Source organism: Peromyscus maniculatus, chromosome X (genome assembly GCF_049852395.1).
Source record: "Peromyscus maniculatus bairdii isolate BWxNUB_F1_BW_parent chromosome X, HU_Pman_BW_mat_3.1, whole genome shotgun sequence".
Lineage (NCBI taxonomy): Eukaryota > Metazoa > Chordata > Mammalia > Rodentia > Cricetidae > Peromyscus > Peromyscus maniculatus.
This window is the reverse complement of record NC_134875.1, coordinates 11,659,150-11,682,016: the sequence shown is the minus strand read 5'-3', so window position 1 is coordinate 11,682,016 and position 22,867 is coordinate 11,659,150. Positions and strand designations below refer to the sequence as shown.

Here is a 22,867-nt window from a genome sequence, read left to right as displayed (position 1 = left end):
CTAAGTTCATAAAGGTAAAATCATATATTGATACACACACACTAATAGTGGGAGGCAACAATACCACAGATCAATAGATAAGTCATTTAGACAAAAATGAAACAGAAATATTGGAACCAGTTAATATTATAAACCAAATTGACCTAACATATTTATAGCACATTTCACACAAATACAAAAGGTATACCTTCTTCTCAGTATCTCATGGAACCCCCTCAAAAACTGACCACATCTTTTCCTTCTCTTGGTTTGTCTTGTCTAACTTTGATGAATAGTTTTTGTTTTATACTTTATTTTTGTCCCTTTGAAGACTGTTTATTTTCTAATGAGATACAGAAAATGAAGGGGTCCTGATGGGAGGAGAGACTGGGGGGAACTGTGAGTAGAAAGAGAGGATAATATAATCAGAATATATTATGAGAAAAAAATCTATTTTCAGTAACAAGGAATAAAAATTAAAAATTCAATACTTGAGAGTATAAAAAAAAGAGAAATATCCCTCCTCTGTTTTACTTCCTCACAAAAACCTAAGAACTAAGCAATGAGACAAAAGTAAAATGAAGAGAATGTTAATGAGGAAAAGTCAAATTAATCACACTAATGAATAAATGCAGAAGCTAAAATAGAAAATCAACAAAGTATATTGTTTCAAAGACCACAAGCTTTATTCACAGTTAGGAAGTGAATATGAGTGCATCGAATAAAAAGAAATATCATGCATCATATTGTAAACAATAACCTCTGAAAAGAAGCTGCATCTGGCTGTGAACAAAGACTCCTGAAAGGAAGCTTTGTCTGCAGGGACTGGTTTGCTGTTAGAATTTCAGTACTGTGGAGAGATTCGAATGTCGCAGATCCAGAGAGTACATTATTTTGGGCTAAGTTCTGGCCTTCTGCAACAACCATTCCTTAACCCCCAACCCCACCCACCATGTCAGAACTAACATCTTGTATAAAACCCTTTTAGACCCTATTAACTTAGCAGGCAACTAGATTCCAAGAATCCAAAAGTTGTGGTTGTCATCAGATAGCATCTTGAGCCTGTAGACTAGCTCCCCTCATCTCACTGTGCCTGCCTTTCTGATGTACCCACCAATGTATTTTAAACTTGTCTTGATTAATGACTGACTCTGCTCTGTAACACTATAAACCTGCATGACACTGTTTCAAGGTTGTAATATGGAATTTTGAGTATCCTAAATCTGTGTTCCCAGGTCATGGTCACTCAACATGGCTCACGAATAAACTATGTTGTATTCCCTTTAACAATAAATAAAGGAAATAAAGAAATACATATACCCATATGATTATATTTATGCTGTTATCTAGTCAGACAGGATCATAACTATAGCATAAAGACCAAAATGGTGAGAATAGCTGTTATCTGTCCACATACTTAAAAATACGAATTTGTTCCCACATTTTCCAGTGTGCACAATGACCCTGTATTGGTGCTGATATGTTCATATATAGAAAGATATGTAGATACAGATGTGTATGTAGATATAAATATATATTTTTCCTATTAAATAGTTTTTATTAGTATATATTCATTGTATAAAATGTTATTTTTATCATGACATTCATAAATGTTTATTATGTACTTTGCTCATATTCATTGTTCCCATTATACTTTCTTTTGTAGCCATTAACCTTCCTACTGGTTCCTTTTTTCCCTAAGTAATCTGTGTTTGTGACATATGAGAGAAAATATGGTGGAAAATATTTGATATTTATCCTTCTGAATCTAGCCTACTTTCCTTAGCATGCTATCTATATGTCAACATATCATCCTGCCAATGACACCACTTTCTTTATGACTGAATAAAGCTCAATTATTTAATGCATTGTGTATATACATACTATATTAGCTTTATTCATTAATCTGTTGTTTGGCATGTAGGCTGTTGGCATTTTCATTTCATATGGATAGCTTTGTGATAAGTCGACATATATTCCTCTAGTTACATAATCTGTGATTATAGAGCTAGATTATATATAAATTGTGTTCTTGCTTAACACTTTATTATATTAATTAATTAAAATTAATTGTGTATGTGTGTGTGATTTTGTGCCACATCACATAATAGAGTTTAGAGGACAATATGTAGGAGAGTTGGTTTTCTACTTATGTAATGTGGTTACTGTTGATAAAACTCAAGTCTTTAAGCTTAGCTTCTAACCTCCTTACTCCTAAGACACCTTGCAAGTAAATCACCATCCTGATTTGTATAGTGACTAGAATAGTTTACATTCCAAATAGTAGGATGTATGAGTTCCTTTTGCCTCTACTATCTGATAATTCTTGTGGTAGCTTGTCTCTTAATAGTAATTGTTTTATATGAATTAAGATAGAATCTTGATGTAATTTTAATTTGAATGCTTCTGATGACTAATGTTGTTGAATGTTTTTTCACATATATACTGACTATCATGTCTCTTTATTCTGTTAATTGTTCCATTGGTTGTATAAAATCTTTTTAATCTCAGGCAGCAACATATGTCAATTGTTATGTGATGAGCTATTGGAATCCTCTTTGCAAAGTGTTAGACTATGAATTTACCTTGAAAAATATTCCATTAGCCTTTTCAAAGTTTCAGTTCTTATTAGAATCATTGGTGTATTTTGAATAGATTTTGCATAGTGAAAGGGAAAAGGATCTGTTTTCAATTTTTCTTGCATGTGAACATATAGTTTAACTAGCATCTTTGTAGAAAGAAGCTGTTTTTTTTTTTTCAATACAGGTGCTGGATGCCTTTTTGAAAGTGAAATGACTGTAGCAGTCTCAATTTATTTCTTGGCCCTCTCATAGTCCAATGATCTGCATATATTTTCTTGGACCAATACTACATTGTTTCACTTTTTTAGATTTTGTAATATAATTTGGGATCAATTATTGTGGTAACCCAAAGATTTGACCATTCTGGTTCGGATAGTTTTGGCTGTTTCATGACTTTTTGTTTTTTACAGCATTCTTGACTCTTTTTCTGCTTCTATCTATTTATTTGCTTAACCCTATTTGGTTTACCCTATTTGGTATTCAACTATTATTAGTTTTTGTGCATGTTGTGTCCTTGGAAAGAAACCTACTTGGTCAAAGAATATGGGATTATTAGTGTGACACTAACTTTATTTTTCAAGTATTTCACTGAGAATTTAAGGTTTTTATTTTATTTTATTTTATTTTATTTTATTTTATTTTATTTTACTTTATTGGTTGTTCTTATTGTTATACGCCTATCTGGTTTTGACATCAAGGTCAAATACTGACTTCATAGAATGAATTTGGATATGTTCATTCCTTTTTGATTTTATGATATATTTTAAGTAGCACTTGCTGTTATTTCTTCTTTAAATGTCTGGTATAATTTTCCAGTGAGTGTGTGTGCACTTTTCCTTCATTGAAAACTCTGTAAATATTTCAATTTTTTCCCACATTACAGGTATGTTTTATCTTTTTATATTCTCTTGGTTTAATTTTTGTAAGTCATATGACTTGGGGTGTACTAATTTCTTTATATTTCCCCTTTTTATATTATGAGTTTCTAAAATTTCCCTAATGATTTCTAGGATTTTCATCTGTAATTTTATTACTTAGGTTCTTCTCTTCATTTGGTAATATGGATAAGCATTTTCTTACTGTTTATGTTTCCAAAGAAATGAAATGTTTTATTGGTTCTTATATTGTTCTTTTAGTTGTCATTTCAATAATTTCTACACCATTTTATTTCTCTTCATCTACTCATTTTTCCTTAACAAGGCTGTTTTACCAAGTCCTTGAAAAGCATCATTAAATTATTTTTGATCTCTCCTTTTTTAATGTAAGTATTCATAGTTACATAAGTAAAGCCTTAGCTGTATCCCACATGTTCTGATAAGTCATACATATTGTGATTCTTAAATTAAAAAAAAAACAAGTATATACTTTTTTTTCATTTCTATCTTGTTTTTAATTGAGAATGGATTTTCTTTACATACAATATATTGTGAGTACAGTTCTCCCTCCCAAGGCTCCTCCCAGGTCCTCCTTACTTCCTTTGCAAACCCATACACTTTCATTTTCTCTCTCCTTACAGAACAGACATCTAAAATATAAAAATAAAATAAAATAAAAACCAAACAGAATAAGACAAAAACAAAATAAACAAAAAATAAAAATAAGAGCTGAAGAAAAAGCATAAGAAACACAAACCCAGACACAAACATTTCTATACACAGAAATATAATTAAACCACAAAATTGGAAATAATATATATAAACAAATCCTTGTAAAGTAAAAAGAAAAATGCCCAAACAAATCATTATGATTAAAAAAAAAACTCCAAAAAGTACCAATCAGTTAATTTTGTGTTGGCCTTCTATTTCTGAGAATATGGCCTGCCCTCAGATGTGGTTGTGTACCCAGTGAGATTCCTTTGTAGAAAACTATTTTTTTGCAAGCAGTTATCTATTGGAGATATCTTCTGAGTTAGGGAATGGGGGTTTGTGTGAATATTAATGGTCTTGTTAAATAAGAAACACAGAGCCAATTCAGAGATGAAACCCCAATAGTTCAGAGCTAAAAACCTTACCCTTCACTGCTGCTGTTGTCCTCTTCAGCAAGAGAGCTACTTCCTTGTGTTTGTGTTTTTTATTGACTATCTATTTTGCCTTCTCATTGGGTATAAATCCAACCACATGACCTCCTCGTCACTGCCCATCTATACACACCTCCAGGTCTTCTATGGTTGGTATTGAGATTAAAGGCATGTGTCTCCATGCTGGCTGTATCCTTCAACACACAGACATCTGCTTAGCTCTGCCTCCCAAGTTCTGGGATTAAAGGCTTGCACCACCACTGCTCAGCTTCTGCTATGGCTTGCTATTAGCTCTGAATCCCAGGCAACTTTATTTATTAACATACAAATAAAATCATATTTTAGTACAATTAAAATATCACATTTCTCCTTTTCTATTTTAATAAAGAAAAAAAGGAAAAAAATTATAACTAATATATGAAAAACTATAAACAAAAATACAATAACTATATATGATATACATAAGCAATAAATATGTAAACAATGTCTAGTCCATTTGTATTTGACAAATTCAGAGAAAATAATTCCATTATCTATCCTATTTTGGTAAGTCCATAATGTACCTAATTCACTTTCTGTCCTAACTAATCTTCAAGTATAACTAATTTTCAACTCCCTCAGAGATCCAAGAAGGAAATAATATTACCTAACAAAAATATAAACAGGAAGTGCATGCAAGCAACTTCCAAAAAAATTGTGAGTTGACAGAACAGCTAGCTGCCTGGACAGTCACCCAAGCTTTCTCCCCAGTGTTGGGGCATCATCTTCAGCCTATAGGCTTAGGTTATCTGACAGACTCATTTGTGAAGTAGGATATACACAAGGTCAACAGTTCGACCTCACATTGGGTGAGAGCAGTCCATGTACCCGAAACACCTGAATTCCACTAGTGTCATATCATGATTCAGGATTTTCAATTCTGGAAATTGTTGATTTTTTTTTAATTCAGCTGTCCATTCTTCTTGACTATGTATGTGTGTGTAGCTTCATCTCAGCATCCTGTTCTTCTTCATATCCTTCTACTAAATGCCAGTCTACTATTGAGAGGTATGAGTTTAGTTACTCTTCAAGAATAGCTGTTTTAGCTTCTGTTCCACTGCACATCAGAAGCCATAGGCCCACTGCCTGTTCAGCTGCCTTCAAAGAAGAGGGCACTGTACCTTTTCTGGATTGTGAAGGCCACTTCAGGGATGGTGCCATATTGTCCTGGCCTCAGAAGACACCTAATGATAAAGGCACAACCACACTTATTTTGGCAAGAATCAGTAGTCCTTTTTTTCGTGTCCTGTCTGTCCATTTTGTCCTGTTGTCAGCAGTTGATTTGAGGATACTTTGTTGTCCAGTGGCTAACATTTTCCACAATAAAAGTTAACTCCATATGCAGTTTCTTCAATGCCCATATTCTCTCTGAAGTAGATTGATACTGCCAGGAGCCGACATATCTCATAGTCATAACAAAAAGAAAAAATTTCCAAGTTATCAAAACATTTTAAATGCCATATTCTGTAGAACTCTGAAGGGTTTGAAGATGACCTGTCTATCTAAAATATATCTGCCCAATCTTGAAAACATACCTAATATGACTACAAGTTCTATTGTTATGTCTAACTACTAACTTCCATTTCTTTATATCCTAATAGTTGGTAATAATAACATTCAAGAATTAGCAATTTGCATTACATTTTTAAATGAATGGTATAAGTATACTATCTTGAACAAAATTAGAAATATACACATAGCATTTTCTAACAATATCAATTTCAATATATATAATTTGTATACAATATAAAAAAATCCAACCCAATGTAAATTATTTAAAATTAGTAATTGTCTTTTCTTTTTTTTTAAACAATAACCTTAAATCTAATCTTCTTTGTTTAGCCCTTTTTCTAATCCTTAACAACAACTTGTAACCAACCCTCCCAAACAATGAAAATTATCCCAGACCCAAAACCCATTAAAAGACCAGAAAAACCACCTGCCCCACACAACCTATTTTGGAATGCAGGTGTCATATTCTTAAAATTGCTTCCTGCTGGGTTTGGGTGAAGGTATCTTTATCCTGAAAAGAAAAAAAAATTGGTTAATTATCAAATTATAGGGAATGTAACTATATCCTTTGTTATCCAGTCTGTGCATAATGCCAAAGTTCAGGGTTTATCTCAAGTCCTTATTCAAGTAGTCTTTGAAACTGGATCATTTTAGCTATCCCTCTCAAAATTGCTCTGAGTACTTTGTAGTCCAAACCTGATATGTATAAGATGTTTGTCAGCTTAGTGATATTATTATTGTCCCGGTGGAATTGTTCTTGTTGTGGGGACCCATCTTCTTCCTGGAGACTTCAGTTGATATTAGGCCTGGCCATGATTTCCTGCAGAAAAATGACAAGAGACTCAAACACAAAGACATAGATATGCAGCTAACTGAAGCTTTTTCTAAAATTAGTTAGTACTCTATATGACCATTCATATCTTAACATATATATATATATATATATATATAAATCTTGTAAATTTTGATATAAAATTCATACTTTAAGAAAAGTTTAAAGAATCAGAATAGAATCAAGAGTTGAGTTTAGTAATAGAATAGTCCATTAATTAATTTGGTTTTTCTCCTCTCCCATAGCAGAAGATGGCTCTATTCTTTTGGAATGATTCAGGGAGTTTGCATTTTCCTTATAACAACATGCTTGAGTTTAAAGAAGGAGAGAGCCATTCTCAAACTCCAAAGTCAGCTTTAAATTTTAATTGACCTTGGACTACAAGAACACCAATAGTGTTAAATATCTTTAGAGAAGAGCAGAAACAAACATTTAAGAAGACTTATAAAATTTTATAGATGATATACCAATAGACCATTTTACTCTGTTTCCTGGGATAGATGATTTGTCCTTTTTATTCAGTTGTCCCATTTGTCCAGTGTTCATTAGATTCCTTAGCCTTCATTCTCCTAAAAGACAAAAATAAAAACTTTTCCCCAAGACTAATTTTGGCGAGGTTCCTTTTTGACAAGTTATTATCTGATTAAATGAAAAGGCATGTGTTATTGGTATAAGTTAGTTTAAATTGGATGTGTGTTCTAAAAGCCAAAGATTCAATTATTATCTGACTAGCTTCTGAATTCGAGCTCATTCCCTTTACTCTGAAGCCAGTCTTTGTAAGAAATCTGTGTAACCTTTGTAAATGACTCAGTTTTCTTTCCTTGTTCCTCAACTCTGTCCCATGCATTCAAGGCTGCCATTTGACATACAATTAAGGTTTGGATATCATATAAATATTGTGTTTGTACTGCGGCATATTGGCCTTCTCCAACAAGCTGATCCTGGAAGACTTGTATTGTTTTATCCCTCCATTTCTTTCTATGTTTTTAGCCTCCTCCTTGAACCACATTTGTCATTGGAGCTGTTGTCCAAGTTCCAGAACAGCATGTGCTTGCTTCCGGACAGTCCTGTGTTATAATCAATTATAAGTTGACCAGGTGTTGAACATTTGCTTTACATATGGGGAATGCATGCCATAAAATACTATCGCCTCCTTAAACCTTCGTAAATCTAACATTTCAGTTGGAGTCCAAATATTTTGTGTATTCACTTGATCAGGTAACTGCTGTACGGTTACTGGATAAATTAATGGTTATTGTGTGAAAACAGGCTTTCTTTCTGTAACCTTATAATCCAGTCTTGAAACAACTTCACAGTTAATTTCTTTTGTATGAATTTGAATTTCTCTATAATTCATTTTAACAGGTTTAACAGGTTTTTCTAAAACTTTTATCCTGGCACTTAAATTAACTATCTTTTTAAATAGTAATATAAGGATAAGAAAAGTAATAAAGTGCATAATTCGATCAACAATAATCTTCTCATATAGTTGTTCCATTGTTCCAATGTACACATAAAACCCATTTTTTTAATGTGAAAAAATTCTCTTTTAAATAGTTTCTTTTAAAATATCTAATATCTTAGTTGACTTACCAAGTCTGCGTAGAACAGTAGAAATCCAAGGGAATTTCAAAACAGCTACCTAGTGTCCGAGGTGTGACTCAAGAGAGAGAGAGAGAGAGAGAGAGAGAGAGAGAGAGAGAGAGAGAGAGAGAGAGAGAAAAGAAGAAGAAGAAGAAGAAGAAGAAGAAGAAGAAGAAGAGAAGAGAAGAGAGAGAGAGAGAGAGAGAGAGAGAGAGAGAGAGAGAGAGAGAGAGAGAGAGAGCAAAAAAAGCGTAGCCACAAGTTTTGGCTAAAAGCTTAAATCCAGCCACGTGTTCCTGCTTGAACTAAGTCGAGCCTGGGCTCTGGCTTCCTTAAGCTCAGACCACTGCAATAGTGGTAGCTCCAGCAGGACAGGCCTGAGTTATGTGTAGCACCAGGTTTAAGCAAGTAGCTCCAGCTGTGGTAATGGCTTGTTTCTACGGTCAGTAGGGCCTGAGACCTAAGCAGAGCTGGGCCCAAGCTAGGGAGCTGAGCTCCCTAGGCAGGAAACCAGATCCACTGCCAAGCCAAGCCAAGCGGTTTTTAATGATTTCTTGCCACTTGGGCACCAAATGTAGATGAATAGTCTTGTTAAATAAGAAACACATGAATAGTCTTATTAAATAAGAAACACAGATAAAAGCCCAAGAGGTCAGAGCTAAAATCCTTACCTTCACTGCTGCTGTTGTCCTCTTCAGCAAGAGAGCTACTTCCTGTGTGTTTGTGCTTTTTATTGACTTTCTATTCTGCCTTCTCATTGGGTATAAACCCAACCCCATGACCTCCTATTCACTACCCATCTATACAGACCTCCAGGTCTTCTACGGTTGGTATTGAGATTAAAGGCATGTGTCTCCATGCTGGCTGTATCCTTGAACACACAGAGATCTGCCTAGCTCTGCCTCCCAAGTGCTGGGATTAAAGGCTTGCACTACCACTGCCAAGCTTCTGCTATGGCTTGCTATTAGCTCTGAACCCCAGGCAACTTTATTTATTAACATACAAATAAAATCATATTTTAGTACAATTAAAATATCACCATATTTATGTCTACTTTCCTTCCCTGCTCTGAAACTCCAACAGGCTAAGACATGTGTCTTAGCCTTTTTTCTACTGCTTTGAAAACATACCATGACCACAGCAACTCATATAGGAAAGCATTTAACCAGGGCTTGCTTACAGTTCAAAGGTTTGGTCCATTATCATCATGGCAAAAATTATGGTGGTATGAAAGCAGACATGGTGCTAGGGAAGCAGCTGAGAGAGTTCCAGATCTGCAGACAATAGGAAAAGAAACACTGGACCTAGCTTGAACTTTTGAAACCATAGTGATACACTTCCAACAAGGCTAAAGCTCCTAATCTTTTCAAATAGTGCCAGTCCCTTGTGGCGAAGCAATTAAATCTATGAGCCTATGGCGGCCATTCTTAGCCAAACCACCTCAACATATGTAGGCCTTGTGCATGCTATTACCATCTCTGTGGGTTCATATACATGTTAGTACTGTTGTGTATAGAAATCTGTTTCTTTGGTATCTTCTGTCTCCACTGGTGCTTACCATATTTCTGCCTCCTCTTTCCTAGAAATGATCATTGTTCATTCAAGAGTGCATTTTAAATATCCATGCTCTTTTTTAAGTTTCTATAGTTTCCCTTACCACCAATTTCTAATTTTATTCTAGTATAATCTGGTAAAATACAAGAATTTTTTAATGTATTTATAAAAATGATTTATGGTGGCTGGAGAGATGGCTCAGTGTCCTATGTCCACATGCTCTCTATATTTTGACTAATTAGTGGTGTTTGTAGTAGCATCTAGCCACTCTAAATAGAAGTTTTTTGATGAAATCCAAGAGATACATTTATCTGTGGGGAACAGAAAAGTACAATACAGATAGAAATGGTCTAGAGCCTCTCTAGTCATGGATAAATGACTAAGTTTATAGTACTAGGCATAAATTCCTTCCTACCTAATGGGCGTTTAAGTCCAATTTCACATCTTTTGTTACCCCAATAAGAATTAAATAATAATAATAATAATAATAATAATAATGATGATGATAATGTTCTTTCAGACCACTTGGGATATCTTGCTGGGCAATTAGTTGTTAAGGTTTACAGCTTTTTATAGCTGAGTAAGATTATTGGTTCCTTTTCCTTGATATCTGGCTTAGCATCTCTCAATATTGAATATATCAATATCAGGGAGGAAGTTCCCAGGTCAATTCTAGATCAATTTCTCCACATACTATGTCCAAAGTTTGTGGTGTCAAAACCAATAATGTCTTACTTTCAAGTTATGCAAGGTAGCTAAGAGCAATGGCAATAGCCTATACTGCTCTGGGAATTTCTTTGAGTATCCTGACCACACTCAAAGAGAGTTTTCCCATGCATGGTACTGGATTGAATGTTAGATAGATTATGGCTCAGCATCACCCCATATGAATACATACCATACACATATACACATACCATATATATATATATATATATATACATATATACATATATATATATATATTAAGCTTATAAAATATTACTCTCTGATTTTTTTCAAAAGTTCACACAATTATTCATTTCTCCTTTCTAACTCTCCTTCTTCATTATCCTACATTCCTGTTCTCTGTATAGAGTATTCCAATATTTCTCCCATTCCTCTTCCTAATACCTGTGTCTTACCATCACTTCCTACTCTCATGGTCCTTTTCTACATTCCTGTATCCTGAGGTTATTGCAGAATTTTGAACTAAATCCACAAATAAATGGTAACATGCAGCATTTGTCTTTCTGATCTAGGCTACCTCACTCATTATAACATTTTAAGTTCCATTTATTTACTTGAAAATTTCATACTTTCCTCTTTATTTAATGCTATGCACAATTGTATTCTGTGTATGGACAATGTTCATTACACATGTACCAAATGAAGGAAATCTAGTTTGTTTATATTTCCTGAATATTGTGAATAAAGCAGCAATGAACATAGCTGAGCAAATATTTCTGTAACAGTATACTTTGTCCTTTCAGTATATGACAAAGAGTGTAGTAGCTGAGTCAAGTGATAGATCCTTCCATTTTAATATTTTTGGGAAATATCCAAGCTTATTTCTACAATAGTTGGTTCAGTTTGCATTTCCACAAAAGTGAATAAGGGTTTTGTCAACAACTTCACCAGAATTTATTGCCATCTTTCTTGATCTTATATTTTCTTACTGATTATACCCACTTGAAAATGATGTATTTTACATCAAAGATAACTAATAATAATAATAATAATATCAATAATAATAATGATAAACAATTATTACTATTACTGCTATTGTAATATGACAAGAGAAGGAAATTAAAGAGACACAAATAGGGAAAGAACACAGATTATTTTTATTTGTAGCTGATATGATATTAAATGTAAGAGATCCCCACATTTCCACCAGAAAACTTCTGGACATAATCAACACTCTCAGAAATGGGGGAATACAAAGACAATTCACAAAATCAGTAGCTTTTCTATATACCAATAACAAACATACTCAGAAAAAAGATCATGGTAACCTCAAAAAAGCATAAAAGGTCTAGAAAATAATCTAAAAATGGATGGTGAAAAATCTCAACAAAGAAATTTTTAAATTTCAGAAGAAAGAAATTTTTTTCATACCACTCACAAATCCCACCTCCTCCCTTTTTCCACTCCTAGCCCTCCCTCCCAAGCCACCCCACATCCCCCAAATCAAGGTCTCCCATGGGTTGTCAGCAGAGACTGGCACACTGAGCCTAGGCAGGTTGAAGTCCCTTCCCACTGCACCAAGGCTGCATAAGGCATCATACCATAGGCAACAGATTCCCAAGAGCCTGCCTATGCACCAGGAATGGATCCCTAACACCCTGCCTGGGAACCCCCTAATCAGTTCAAGCCAAACAACTGTCTTCGGTATCCAGAGGACCTAGTCCAGTCCCATGGGGGTTCCACAGTCACTAGTCTACAGTTCATGGGCTTCCACTAGTGTGGCCAGTCATCTCTTCGTGTCTTCCCATAATGATATTGAAGTGCCTGCAGAATCCCTCCCTCTCATCATTTGGATTCCCGGACCTCAGCCTGGTGCCTGGCCAAGGAACTCTGCATCTGCTTTCATCAGTCACTGGACAAAGGCTCTATGATGACAGTTAGGTTATTTGCTAGACCAGTCATCAGAGTAGACCAGTCCATGCACAAGGTGGGGTCATCCTTGTGGATTCCTGAGAGGCTCCCCAGCACCCCGCCTTTTCCTATTCCCATGATGTCCTCATCTATCATGGTATCTCTCTCCCTGCCCTCCAAATCTGTCACCGTTCCAGCTCAACCCTCCCATTTCCCTATGTTCTCATTCTCCACTCCTCGCCTCTGCCACACCCCCACACCCAGTCCGCTCATGTAGATCTCATCCATTTCTCATTTGCTGCATCATCCATGTGTCCCTCCTAGGGTCTTTCCCTGTTAGCTAGCCTCTCTGGAGCTGTGGGTTGTAGTCTGGGCATCCATTCCCTCACATCTAGTATTCACTTATGAATGAGTACAGTACATACTATGGTTGTCCTTCTGAGTCTGGGTTACCTCACTCAGAATGACATTCAGAAGAAATAAATTTAAGAAACCACTAGGAGACTGAAAAACCTCTCACATTCATAGATTTGTAAAATTAATTTTGTGAAAATGATCACTCTATCAAAAACAATTTACAGACTCAATTTGACTCCAAAATCCCCACAACATTCTTCTCAGAAATAGAAAAAAAATCTAAAAATTATGTGTAGTCATCAAAGGCCTCAGACAAGCCAAAGTGGTCCTGAACAAAAAGAACAATGCTGGAGATATTACTGTACTAGATTTCATGCTATATTACAAAGTTATAGTAATAAAAACATCATGTGACTGGCACAAAATAATACATTTCATCAATGTATCAAAAATACAGAAGACCCAAACATTAGTACACACTGGAAGAAATCAGCATCTTTGTGAAATAGTGCTGGGAAAGTTGGATATCAATATGTAGAAGAATAAGATTAAAGACATTTTTATCATTATGCACAAAATTCACCTCTAAATGCATCAAAGACTTTAATGTGAAACATGAAGTTCTGACACTTTTAGAAGAACACATAAATAGTACAAGATATAGGAGTAGGGCCAGTTGAATATGGACTATAAGTCTCACCAGTTCTCAAAAAACAAAAATGGTAACAGCTAATAGTTATCTATGAATTGCTCACTGTCTTTAGCTGTCATTGAAATACAAACTAAACCTGCTTTGATATTTCATCGTGCTCCCCTTTTATAAGTGTTCTTTCCAACTTTAATGTATTAGCTTTGTAAATGGATACCAAAATTGGTATGCTGAGAGGATTTTATGTAAGTCAATGTATAATACTGGATATAATTTTTTATTATCAAAATAATTAAGGTATTAAAATCCATAGAAATTCCAGTCACTTATAATCACACAACACCATAGAAACAGTTGGTAATGCTTGTTTTATTTTATTTTATTTGTTTATTAAAAATATAATTTTTTTCTCACATGATAAATCTTGATATGGTTTCCCTTCCCTCTATTCCTCCTAATTCCTCCCCCTTCTCCTTCCATCTAAATTCACCCTATTTCTCATTAGAAAGAAAACAGGCTTCTACGGGATAAAAATGACATAATATAAAATGGAATAAGATAAAATAAAAACTAGCAGAGTCAAAACAAAAAATAAGGGCTGAAGAGATGGTTCAGTGGTTAAGAGCACTAGCTGCTCTTTCAGGGGATCAGGTTCAATTCCCATCACCCACATGACAGCTCACAACTGTTTGTAAGTCCAATTCCAGGGGATCTGACCTCTTCACCTCAATGAACATAAAAAAAAATTTGAATAAAGCGTAAATAAATAGATAAATAAATAAATAATAAACAAACAAAAGAAAAATGTGCTTTATTTTCTGTACTTCTCATTAGAATGTCTTTTCCTCTCACAGAATTACTAGGAGAGGTGACTTAATTGCCAAGCTACCCAAGACATACTACTGGTTGGAGATATTTTTTTCCTGGCAAATCTAAATTTAAGATGTGGTTTCTCATTGTCCTGAGAAAGATATTCATAAAAAGAACAGAAGTGCTGAAGTACTGTAGCCAGTGTCATTAAAAATGCCAGTGAGGAACTAGATGATTCTATTTCAGATTGCTCCTCTAACTATGATGAGATACCCTCACACAAAAATACAGGGTGGTGAACCACCAAAGACAGGAAGATGAAAGCTTGCTGCCTTCAAGTTACCATGAAAGATAGCTGTGTACTTCCTCCTCCTCTTCAATACCCAAATCAAAAATTCTTTTATCTGCTGAAAATACTTTCTGCAACCCACACCTTTTAAAAAACCAAAACAGAACAAGAAAACAACTTTTTCAACCCCACCTCTTCCTATATTTCTTCCTAAAAAGAGTGTCTAAATCAGATCACCTTATCAGGTACTCAAAAATTAGAAAGATAAATCAATCAGTCCTTGAGAAGAATCCAGGAAATAAGGAGAGAGGTGATATTAGATCATACTAGTCTTTTATTATAAATAGGATAAAAATAGAATCAAAATTAGCAAAGTAAGAAAAAGAAGTACAAGAAAATTCTACTTCAAACAACACCTTATGTCAATGTGAGTTTTTACAAGACCAGAACTGTAACATGTCATGAACAACACATGCAGATTTTTTTAAATAGAAAAACCAAGCCTTATATCTGAAAATGTTGTTTGGACATTGCTGACTGGAATCAAATAAAAGAAACTTTTATTTCTTTGTGTGTTGTATTGTTTATGGGTCAGTATGGAAAGAATGAAGTGGGAAAATATTTGAGAAAACAGAGACTTGGGGGAATCTGCAATTGTGAGTTAGGCTCATCAGTTGACCCTGGTACTTCATGAAGAGAGAAATATTTTATTTCTGTGATGAAAATTACGTGACCAAAAGCAACTTATGGAATAGAGTTCATTTCTGATTAAAGTTACAGAGGGAGAGTCCAAAGTGGTGGGAGAAAGAATAACTGTAGGAAGACAAAAGAAGCAAGATATCACATTTTGATCCACATGTTGAAAGCAGAGAGTATACTTGAAGAGTGGGCACTAAAAACTCTTAAAGTCATTCCATAGTGACATATTTTTTTCCCAGCAAGGCTCTACCTGCTCTTCAAACAGTATCACCATCTATGGATCAAGTATTCAAGTTCTTGACCTTATGAGGGATACTTTTCATCCAAACCATCCCATTTCATTCCCTGCTCACCATAGACTCAAGGCCATTTCATGATACAAAATGGATTTATACAACTTCAAAAATTCTCACAGTCTCTGATAGTTTCAATACTGACAAAAGTCCAAAGAATCTTCTGAAACTCATAGCAAAACATTTGATAATGTAGAAAGTTCATCACTCTAAAATGAATCATAAATTGCCTGGAGTTGTTTCTGTACTTCATGGAAATTAACCTGGCAACAAAATTATTCCAAGAGAAAACTGTGGTTATAATACTCATGATGATTTTAGGAACTAGACTGCAATGCCTGAGTTGTATATTTGCCCTATTATTTAACAGTTGTGAATTCAGTTGTCTATCACCTCTCTGAGTCTCAGTGTCCTTATATATAAAATGTGGATAATATTCTTAAGTACTTAAATGTACAGATTTTTTTTCTATTTTCAAGACTCTCTAAGTATTATAATAATTGTAAGTGTCACAGAATATGCATTCCCATTCCAAAAAGAAGGCATGAAGGCATAGTAAATAGACACCAGACTAACACAAGACTGAAATTCATGAGGAAAAAAATATCAAATCCTATAGTTCCATACCTAGTGTCAAAGAGCTTACATGTCTTTAATCCTCTAGTTTGTTGCTTGGGACTTAGATCTCTTTTGAGCTGGTTCAGTTCCTGGTATGCAGCTCTCTTCAGCCTGAGGATTTGAATTCCAACTCCAGAACCCACATGGTAGAGGAAACTTACATATGTCCAAAAGTTGTCTTATGACTCCACATGCAATGTGGCATATGTTGCCTCCCCCACAAACACAAATAAATATTTTTTGAAAACAAAACAAAACCTTCTAAAAACCATTGAAATGTGTCATTCTATTGTCCACATTTTATCAAAACAAACAAACTAATACAATTTAAGAAACTCCTAGACCAGTGAGGTAGCTCAGCTGGTAAAGGTAACTAACGGCAAGCATGATGATCTGAGTTCATTTCCCGAAACCCATTTGATGTAAAGAGATACTCTATTACTGAAAGTTGTCTTCTGACTACCACCCATGCTCCATGGCACAAACGTGTATTTGTACACACATAAACAAACAAACAGACAAACAAATAAACAGATAAATAAATAGACAAATAAATAAATAGATACATAATAAATAAATAGATAGACAAATAAATAAATAAAAAGTGAATAAAAAACATACTGGATCAGAGAAACTTTCTCCTGTATCACATGGGAAAAAATATAGAGACCCATAGCCTGACATTACACAAAGAGTGAGAGACACTTCGGAACACTCAGCCCTAAACAGGATGTCTTCATTAAATCCCTCTCCTGAGAGCTCGGGAACCCTGTGGAAGTGGATGCAGAAAAAGTGTAAGAGCCATAGGTGATGGAGTACACCAAGAAAACAAGCCCTCTAAGTGAAATGGTCAAAGCTCATGTGAACTCACAGAGACTGAAGCAGCAAGCACAGGGCCTATACAGATCCTCTCTCTGTATATTATGGCTTCCATTTTAGTGTTTTCATAGGAAGCCTGAGTGTGCAAATAAGTGGGTTTCTGATTCTTGTGCCTTCATTGAGCTCTTTTCATTCTATTGGCATGTCTTATACAACTTTGATGTGAGAGTTTTTGTTTCATCTTAGTATATTTTACTTTTTTTTTTAATGATTGAAAACCTAGCTACTGAGATAAAGGTTAACAATGGAAATGCCATTTATACCTGCTGGGAGAGAGAAAAATCAGTTTTCTCCAATGGAATGACACTGGGTATATCAACTACTCCAAGTTTAGGAGTATGTGACCAACATATAAACATTTAACATTTTTTTTTTTTTTTTTTTTTGTGTGTGTGTGTGTGCTTTTATTTGGTTACAGTTTGGTAGGGTTTTTTGTTTGCTTGTTTGGGGTTTTTTTTTGTCTTGTTTTGTTTTCTTTTTGGGTGTTATTTTACATAATTTCCTTGGTTTGTTCCTTTGCTGTTGTTATATTGAGGTTTTTGTCTGTTTGTTTATTTGTTTTGAGAAAGAAATTAAAGTTGGATGGGTAGGGATGGGGAGAGGATCTGGCAGGCCTTGAGGGAGGTAAAGCATATGATCAAATTTTATTTAAATATAAATTTTTTGAATAATTAAAATATAACAAAAAGTATGATGGTCATCCTAACTGTGAATAATTATTATAGAACAGATAGGTTATACTTCTACATATTCCCAAGAACTAAAATGGAAAACACTGATTAAAATACAAGGAAAAACTGGACCACATTAATACACAAGAATATGATCTACAGCTGGGTATGATTGTACATGCCTTTACTCCCAGTACTCAGGAGACAGAGGCAGGTGAATCTCTGTGTGTTCAATTCCAGCCTGGTCTACAGAGTGAGTTCCAGGACATTCAGGGTTATACAGAGAAACCCTGTCTCAAAAACAAACAAACAAACAAAACAGTATATAATCTAATATTAGTCTGTAGAAATCCAGGAAAACAAGATCAATTGATGTGCTGTTGCTGCATGGTACCAAGCAAGATACTGACAGACTTTCTTTACTCTGTTCAAACAGGCAAAGCCAGAATCTCCGTCTATGGTGCTTTCTATTTTATAATACTATGATTCCCATATCTAACATTTTACAAACTAGGAAACTCACAATGTTCTACGATTACTTTATTTGCACCAAAGGTAAGTGAAGGAACTTCAGTTTCCTGGATACAGTCTGGAGATTTTCTAGCTCCCACGAGATTCTCCTATTCTCGCGATATCCTCCTTTCTCTCATGAGATCCTGTTTGCATGGTCACTGTAAGCGTCACAGAGGCACCCTTAGTCTAAAGGGCAGGGCTAGTACTAGTGTCTCATTCCCTTAACAACGGCTGAACAGGTGGTGGTATTACAGGGGTAATCCGAGGGAATAGCCCATTTAAGCATGCAGGATCCCAGCGGGAACAATGGTTGCAGAACAGATGGTGAAGAAGAGGACGGCCAACATACAGCCAGTACCTCCCATGCCCAAGCTAGCTCACAGAGTTCTGAAGCCGAGAATGACCATGGTAACTCCCCTCATGAAAGTCAGCCACAGGATTCTGGTAGCCAGGCTGCACAAGGCGGCCTTGACTCCAGGAGCCCTGTAGAGGCAAGAGTAGTGGCAGAAGAAGCAGCCATAGCTCCTCAGGGCGAGCAGGCACCAATTATCCCAGGACCCAGTGGAGATGCTGCAACAACAGCTGGAAGTCGACTCCTTGAGTTGTATCCTTTTGGGGGAGCACATTGGCAGGGACTGTAGCAACATAGGGAGGGCAGAATTCCAAAAGTGATTTGTGAGGAAAGTTAATGTGGGGAGGTTTATGGCTAACTAGGAAGGGGATAGAATGATGTACTGTGGGCAGTCAGTCCTGAGTAGAGTCAATATTGAAGCAGAATAGAGAATGTATGTATGTCTAAGAAGGCTGTAGGGTGTGGAAGACCAGAACCACTGAAGATAAGGCTATGGATTGGGTGTCATTTGGGGGCATGCTAAAGTAAACCTCAGAGGTGTAATCAAGCCCAATGCACAAAAAAATTCAATAATGGATAATACCTTGACCATATCTCCTTCTAGTTCTGTAACAGTGCCATTCAGGACTGCTGTGGAGGCAAACATAGCATGCAGATCCCTGGCCTCAAATGTCCAGCACCAGCAAGTGATGGTTCAGCAGGAGTTCACCGTGAATGACACTACTCTGACTGTGTCAGTTCTCCAAGAGTTTGGAGTGGGGGTGGCTTTAGATTGGGAGGCAATGTGTATTCTAGGTATTCTATAATGGAGACACTGGTAGATTAGAAGTAAGCAGAAGACATACTATGGTGACACTGCACAGATTCCTCATTCTTTCCCATGATGGTGTTTCCCTCTTTACTTTTAGTAGGTGGACCACTGAAGATCCTGTTCTCTTCCGAACATCCATCAATGCCTTCCTTGACCAGCTCTCCTTGGTGATGAGGAGTGTCCCACGCCCAGTGTTTATGGCTGTTTTCAAGCAAGGAAGAGGAAGAAATAACGAACTTTAATGTGTTACCACCAACAAGACAAGGGAAGGGCATTTCATGATTTGGGCAATTGTCCCTTTTCCTTCATATTCACTGTTTTGGTCCTATCACACTGTTACTGAAGGAGTGAATATTGAAAAAATGGAAAATGAAGAAAATAACATTGAGTTGCGGTTTTTATTTTGAGTTATGGCAGAAATCTCCAGGTTTTTCTATTGTGCCCTTTGGTTGGAAGGGAAGCTTCTTGGATTCTAATGTTCTAGTACTCCAAGGTGATTGACAATTTAGGAAAATGGAAGAAATGAAAATTTTATTTTTTACTATTATTGTGTGTGTGTTCACGCACATGCACATGTGCATGTGTGTATGAGTGTGTGTGTGTGTGTGTGTGTGTGTGTGTGTGTGTGTGTGTGTGTATGTGTGTGTGTGTTTGAATGTACATGTGGAATGTCACCCAACCGGAGTTCAGAGGATGACTTTTGGGAGTCCTTTCCTTCTACCATGTGGGTTCTTCCTAGCAAATTCAACTCATCAGACTTGGGCATCCTGTGCTTTCATTAGATGAGCCATTTCTACATTTCTGAAGTCAATTTTAATGTACAAAGCAATATATGCTAGAGCACTTAACTAGCATGGAAGAGGCTCTTGGTTTAGTTCAGAGCAATGTAAATGAAAAAAAATTATTACTGAAATTTAATTCTGTAGTTACAGTAAAGGGATTTCTTGGTTCTACAGTTGTATTTATGCAGTAATTGTATAGTGGAAACATACAGGTTTTTAGGATTAGTGCTATTTTTGTTCTTGAAATATTTTCCTTTTAACATACTATCTTTCTATTTTTGAAAAAATTCTTTGAGAAAAAAATATAAAAAGTGTCACAATGTAATCATGAAATATGGAAGGTGTTCCAGTTTTTATACTATTGTAAGTAATGCATGTGAACACTTACTTCCTTAAGCTGGGTTCTCAAAGATAGAATTACTGAGTTATATACACTTGGCTTGTTTTTGTAAACTTCTTCATATATACTATAAAAGCACTCTAACATATGCTCTTCCATACAAATTTTGGTTCTACCACATCCTTGTCACCACTGGATTGTCTTCCTGACAAAATTAAAACCTTTGTATGAGAACTCAACAACACAGAAACACCATTGTGAGGGATTTTGTTAACTCCCTGGCCTCACTTACAGATTACTCTGTAAGAATGGTAGAATATTTTGCTGTGTTTAGGACATGGTGATTAGCTGTATCAAAATAGATTTGCACAGGAGTCTTGCTAAATCCACTCAGTTCTTCAAACTTTTTCTTTTTTGTTTTGTATTGTTTTTCAAGATAGAGCTTCTCTGTGTAGACCTGGCTGTCTTAGAACTCACTGTGTAGAGCAGGCTGACCTTGAACTCAGAGATCCACTTGCCTCTGCCTCTCAAGTGCTGGGAATAAAGATGTGTGCCACCATTACCTCGGTTTTAACTGTTTTTTGATTCAGCCAAATTTCTCATCTAGGTGAATTCTTCCAGTACAGTTATGTTTATTTCTTCCATTCTATTCTAATCTGAGTATCTTTCCTTATTTTTTCCTTCATTCTCACTTTTATTTTGTTAGTCCTTTTATCTACTCCTAATACTTTAGGGGTGGGAGTTAATGCCTTTCTAAGTGCCTTGACTGCTGCCTCCTCAATAATGACACTTTGTGCATGAGTGGAGACACAAACACAAGCTTCCACCCTGCTCAGGGACTAGACATTTGCCTGTGATCCTGTGGGGATCATGGGTGAAATGGTTCATTTCTGGGTTCAAATAATTTCCTTACATACTGGCCTCAGCAGTGTTCTGCTGGAGCCTCAAGCAGGTCCTTCCATGAGAGCCAGCATTCCATCCCTTTTTATCTCTGCCCTCTCCAACTCACAGACTACAATTTTCATTTAATATTGGGAAGAGGACTGGCAAAGGGGCTGTAACATGGGCAATCGGGAGCTACAGATTTTAATTCCCTCTTTAGGGGGAAGAATTAAGGCACTGGAGATTTTAGCAGATCAGACAAATAAACTGCCCTACTACTCAGCAGTTGCTTACTGGTACTCTGGCTGACAAGCTGAAGTAGACCAGGGAGGTAGGGGGTAAGATTTACAACATTCTATAGACAATGAATGAGTTGAAATTATTAAAGATGTGGTTAAGAATACATAGCCGGGAGTGCATATTCTACCAAAAAAAAAAAAAAAAAAAAAAAAAAAAAAAAAAAAAAAAAGCACAGAGCAGGAGGTATTGATGCTGCAGGTGGAGGTTTCTTTTATGGCCCCCTCTCCCTGAACCACCAAAAGCAAGGCTCTAATTAAGGAGGTAAAGTTGTGCAGGGAACATCTTATGTTATTGATCGCTACAACATACCTGATTTGGGTTTAAGCCCAAAGGATTCAAAGTGGAACAAGCTGTTCACCTTCCTGGGATGATGGCTCAGAATTGAAGAACCTCTATCTTATGAATTCTGCCTTGGTTTTCTGCTGGAGCCCCGGCTGATGATAAGCACCATATTCTGGAACAGTTTGAGCTTCTGACAAGAGGATTTATGAGAAGAGGGAGACTGAAGGGATATCCTAAGACCTTATTCCTTCCTTGCAAAGCCTTTGCCTCACATATAGGCTATTTTATTCCCAAAAGCCTTAGCATCTCCAACATATATTCCTGGTACCTATCCTATGAGCTCTCAGAAATTATATAAAGGATAATAGTATTTATTGGGGGTATAAAAGAGAAATGTAGTGAGAATCCATGCATCTTAGTGACTTACGAGGGAGGGTATGCAAGATTGTATGAGTCTTTGTTTTTTCATCAAGAAACCAGTTAAAGCTAGTTTTAAATTTCAAAAGCAAAAGATAAAATGATTGATAATCTCTATTACATATGATGAAAAGATAATTTCTTAAATGTCTTGTGTTTTTATAGTTATATAGGACTCACAATATTTAATCCATGTTTTCCAAAAATACAATGGTAGTAGAGAAGTAATATAATATTTAATTTC

At 35.7% G+C, this 22,867-nt stretch overlaps 1 protein-coding gene across 1 annotated transcript; it reads left to right on the top strand.

Moving 5' to 3' along the window:
- Nucleotides 1–18,623: 18,623 nt before the first annotated feature.
- On the top strand, nt 18,624–20,002 carry LOC102914527 (EKC/KEOPS complex subunit LAGE3-like). The gene is made up of 3 exons (XM_006997617.4): nt 18,624–19,061; nt 19,414–19,542; nt 19,718–20,002. The coding sequence occupies exons 1-3, from the start codon at nt 18,742–18,744 to the stop codon at nt 19,860–19,862; spliced, it is 594 nt and encodes a 197-aa protein (XP_006997679.1). The 5' UTR covers nt 18,624–18,741; the 3' UTR covers nt 19,863–20,002.
- The last annotated feature ends 2,865 nt before the right edge of the window (nt 20,003–22,867 follow it).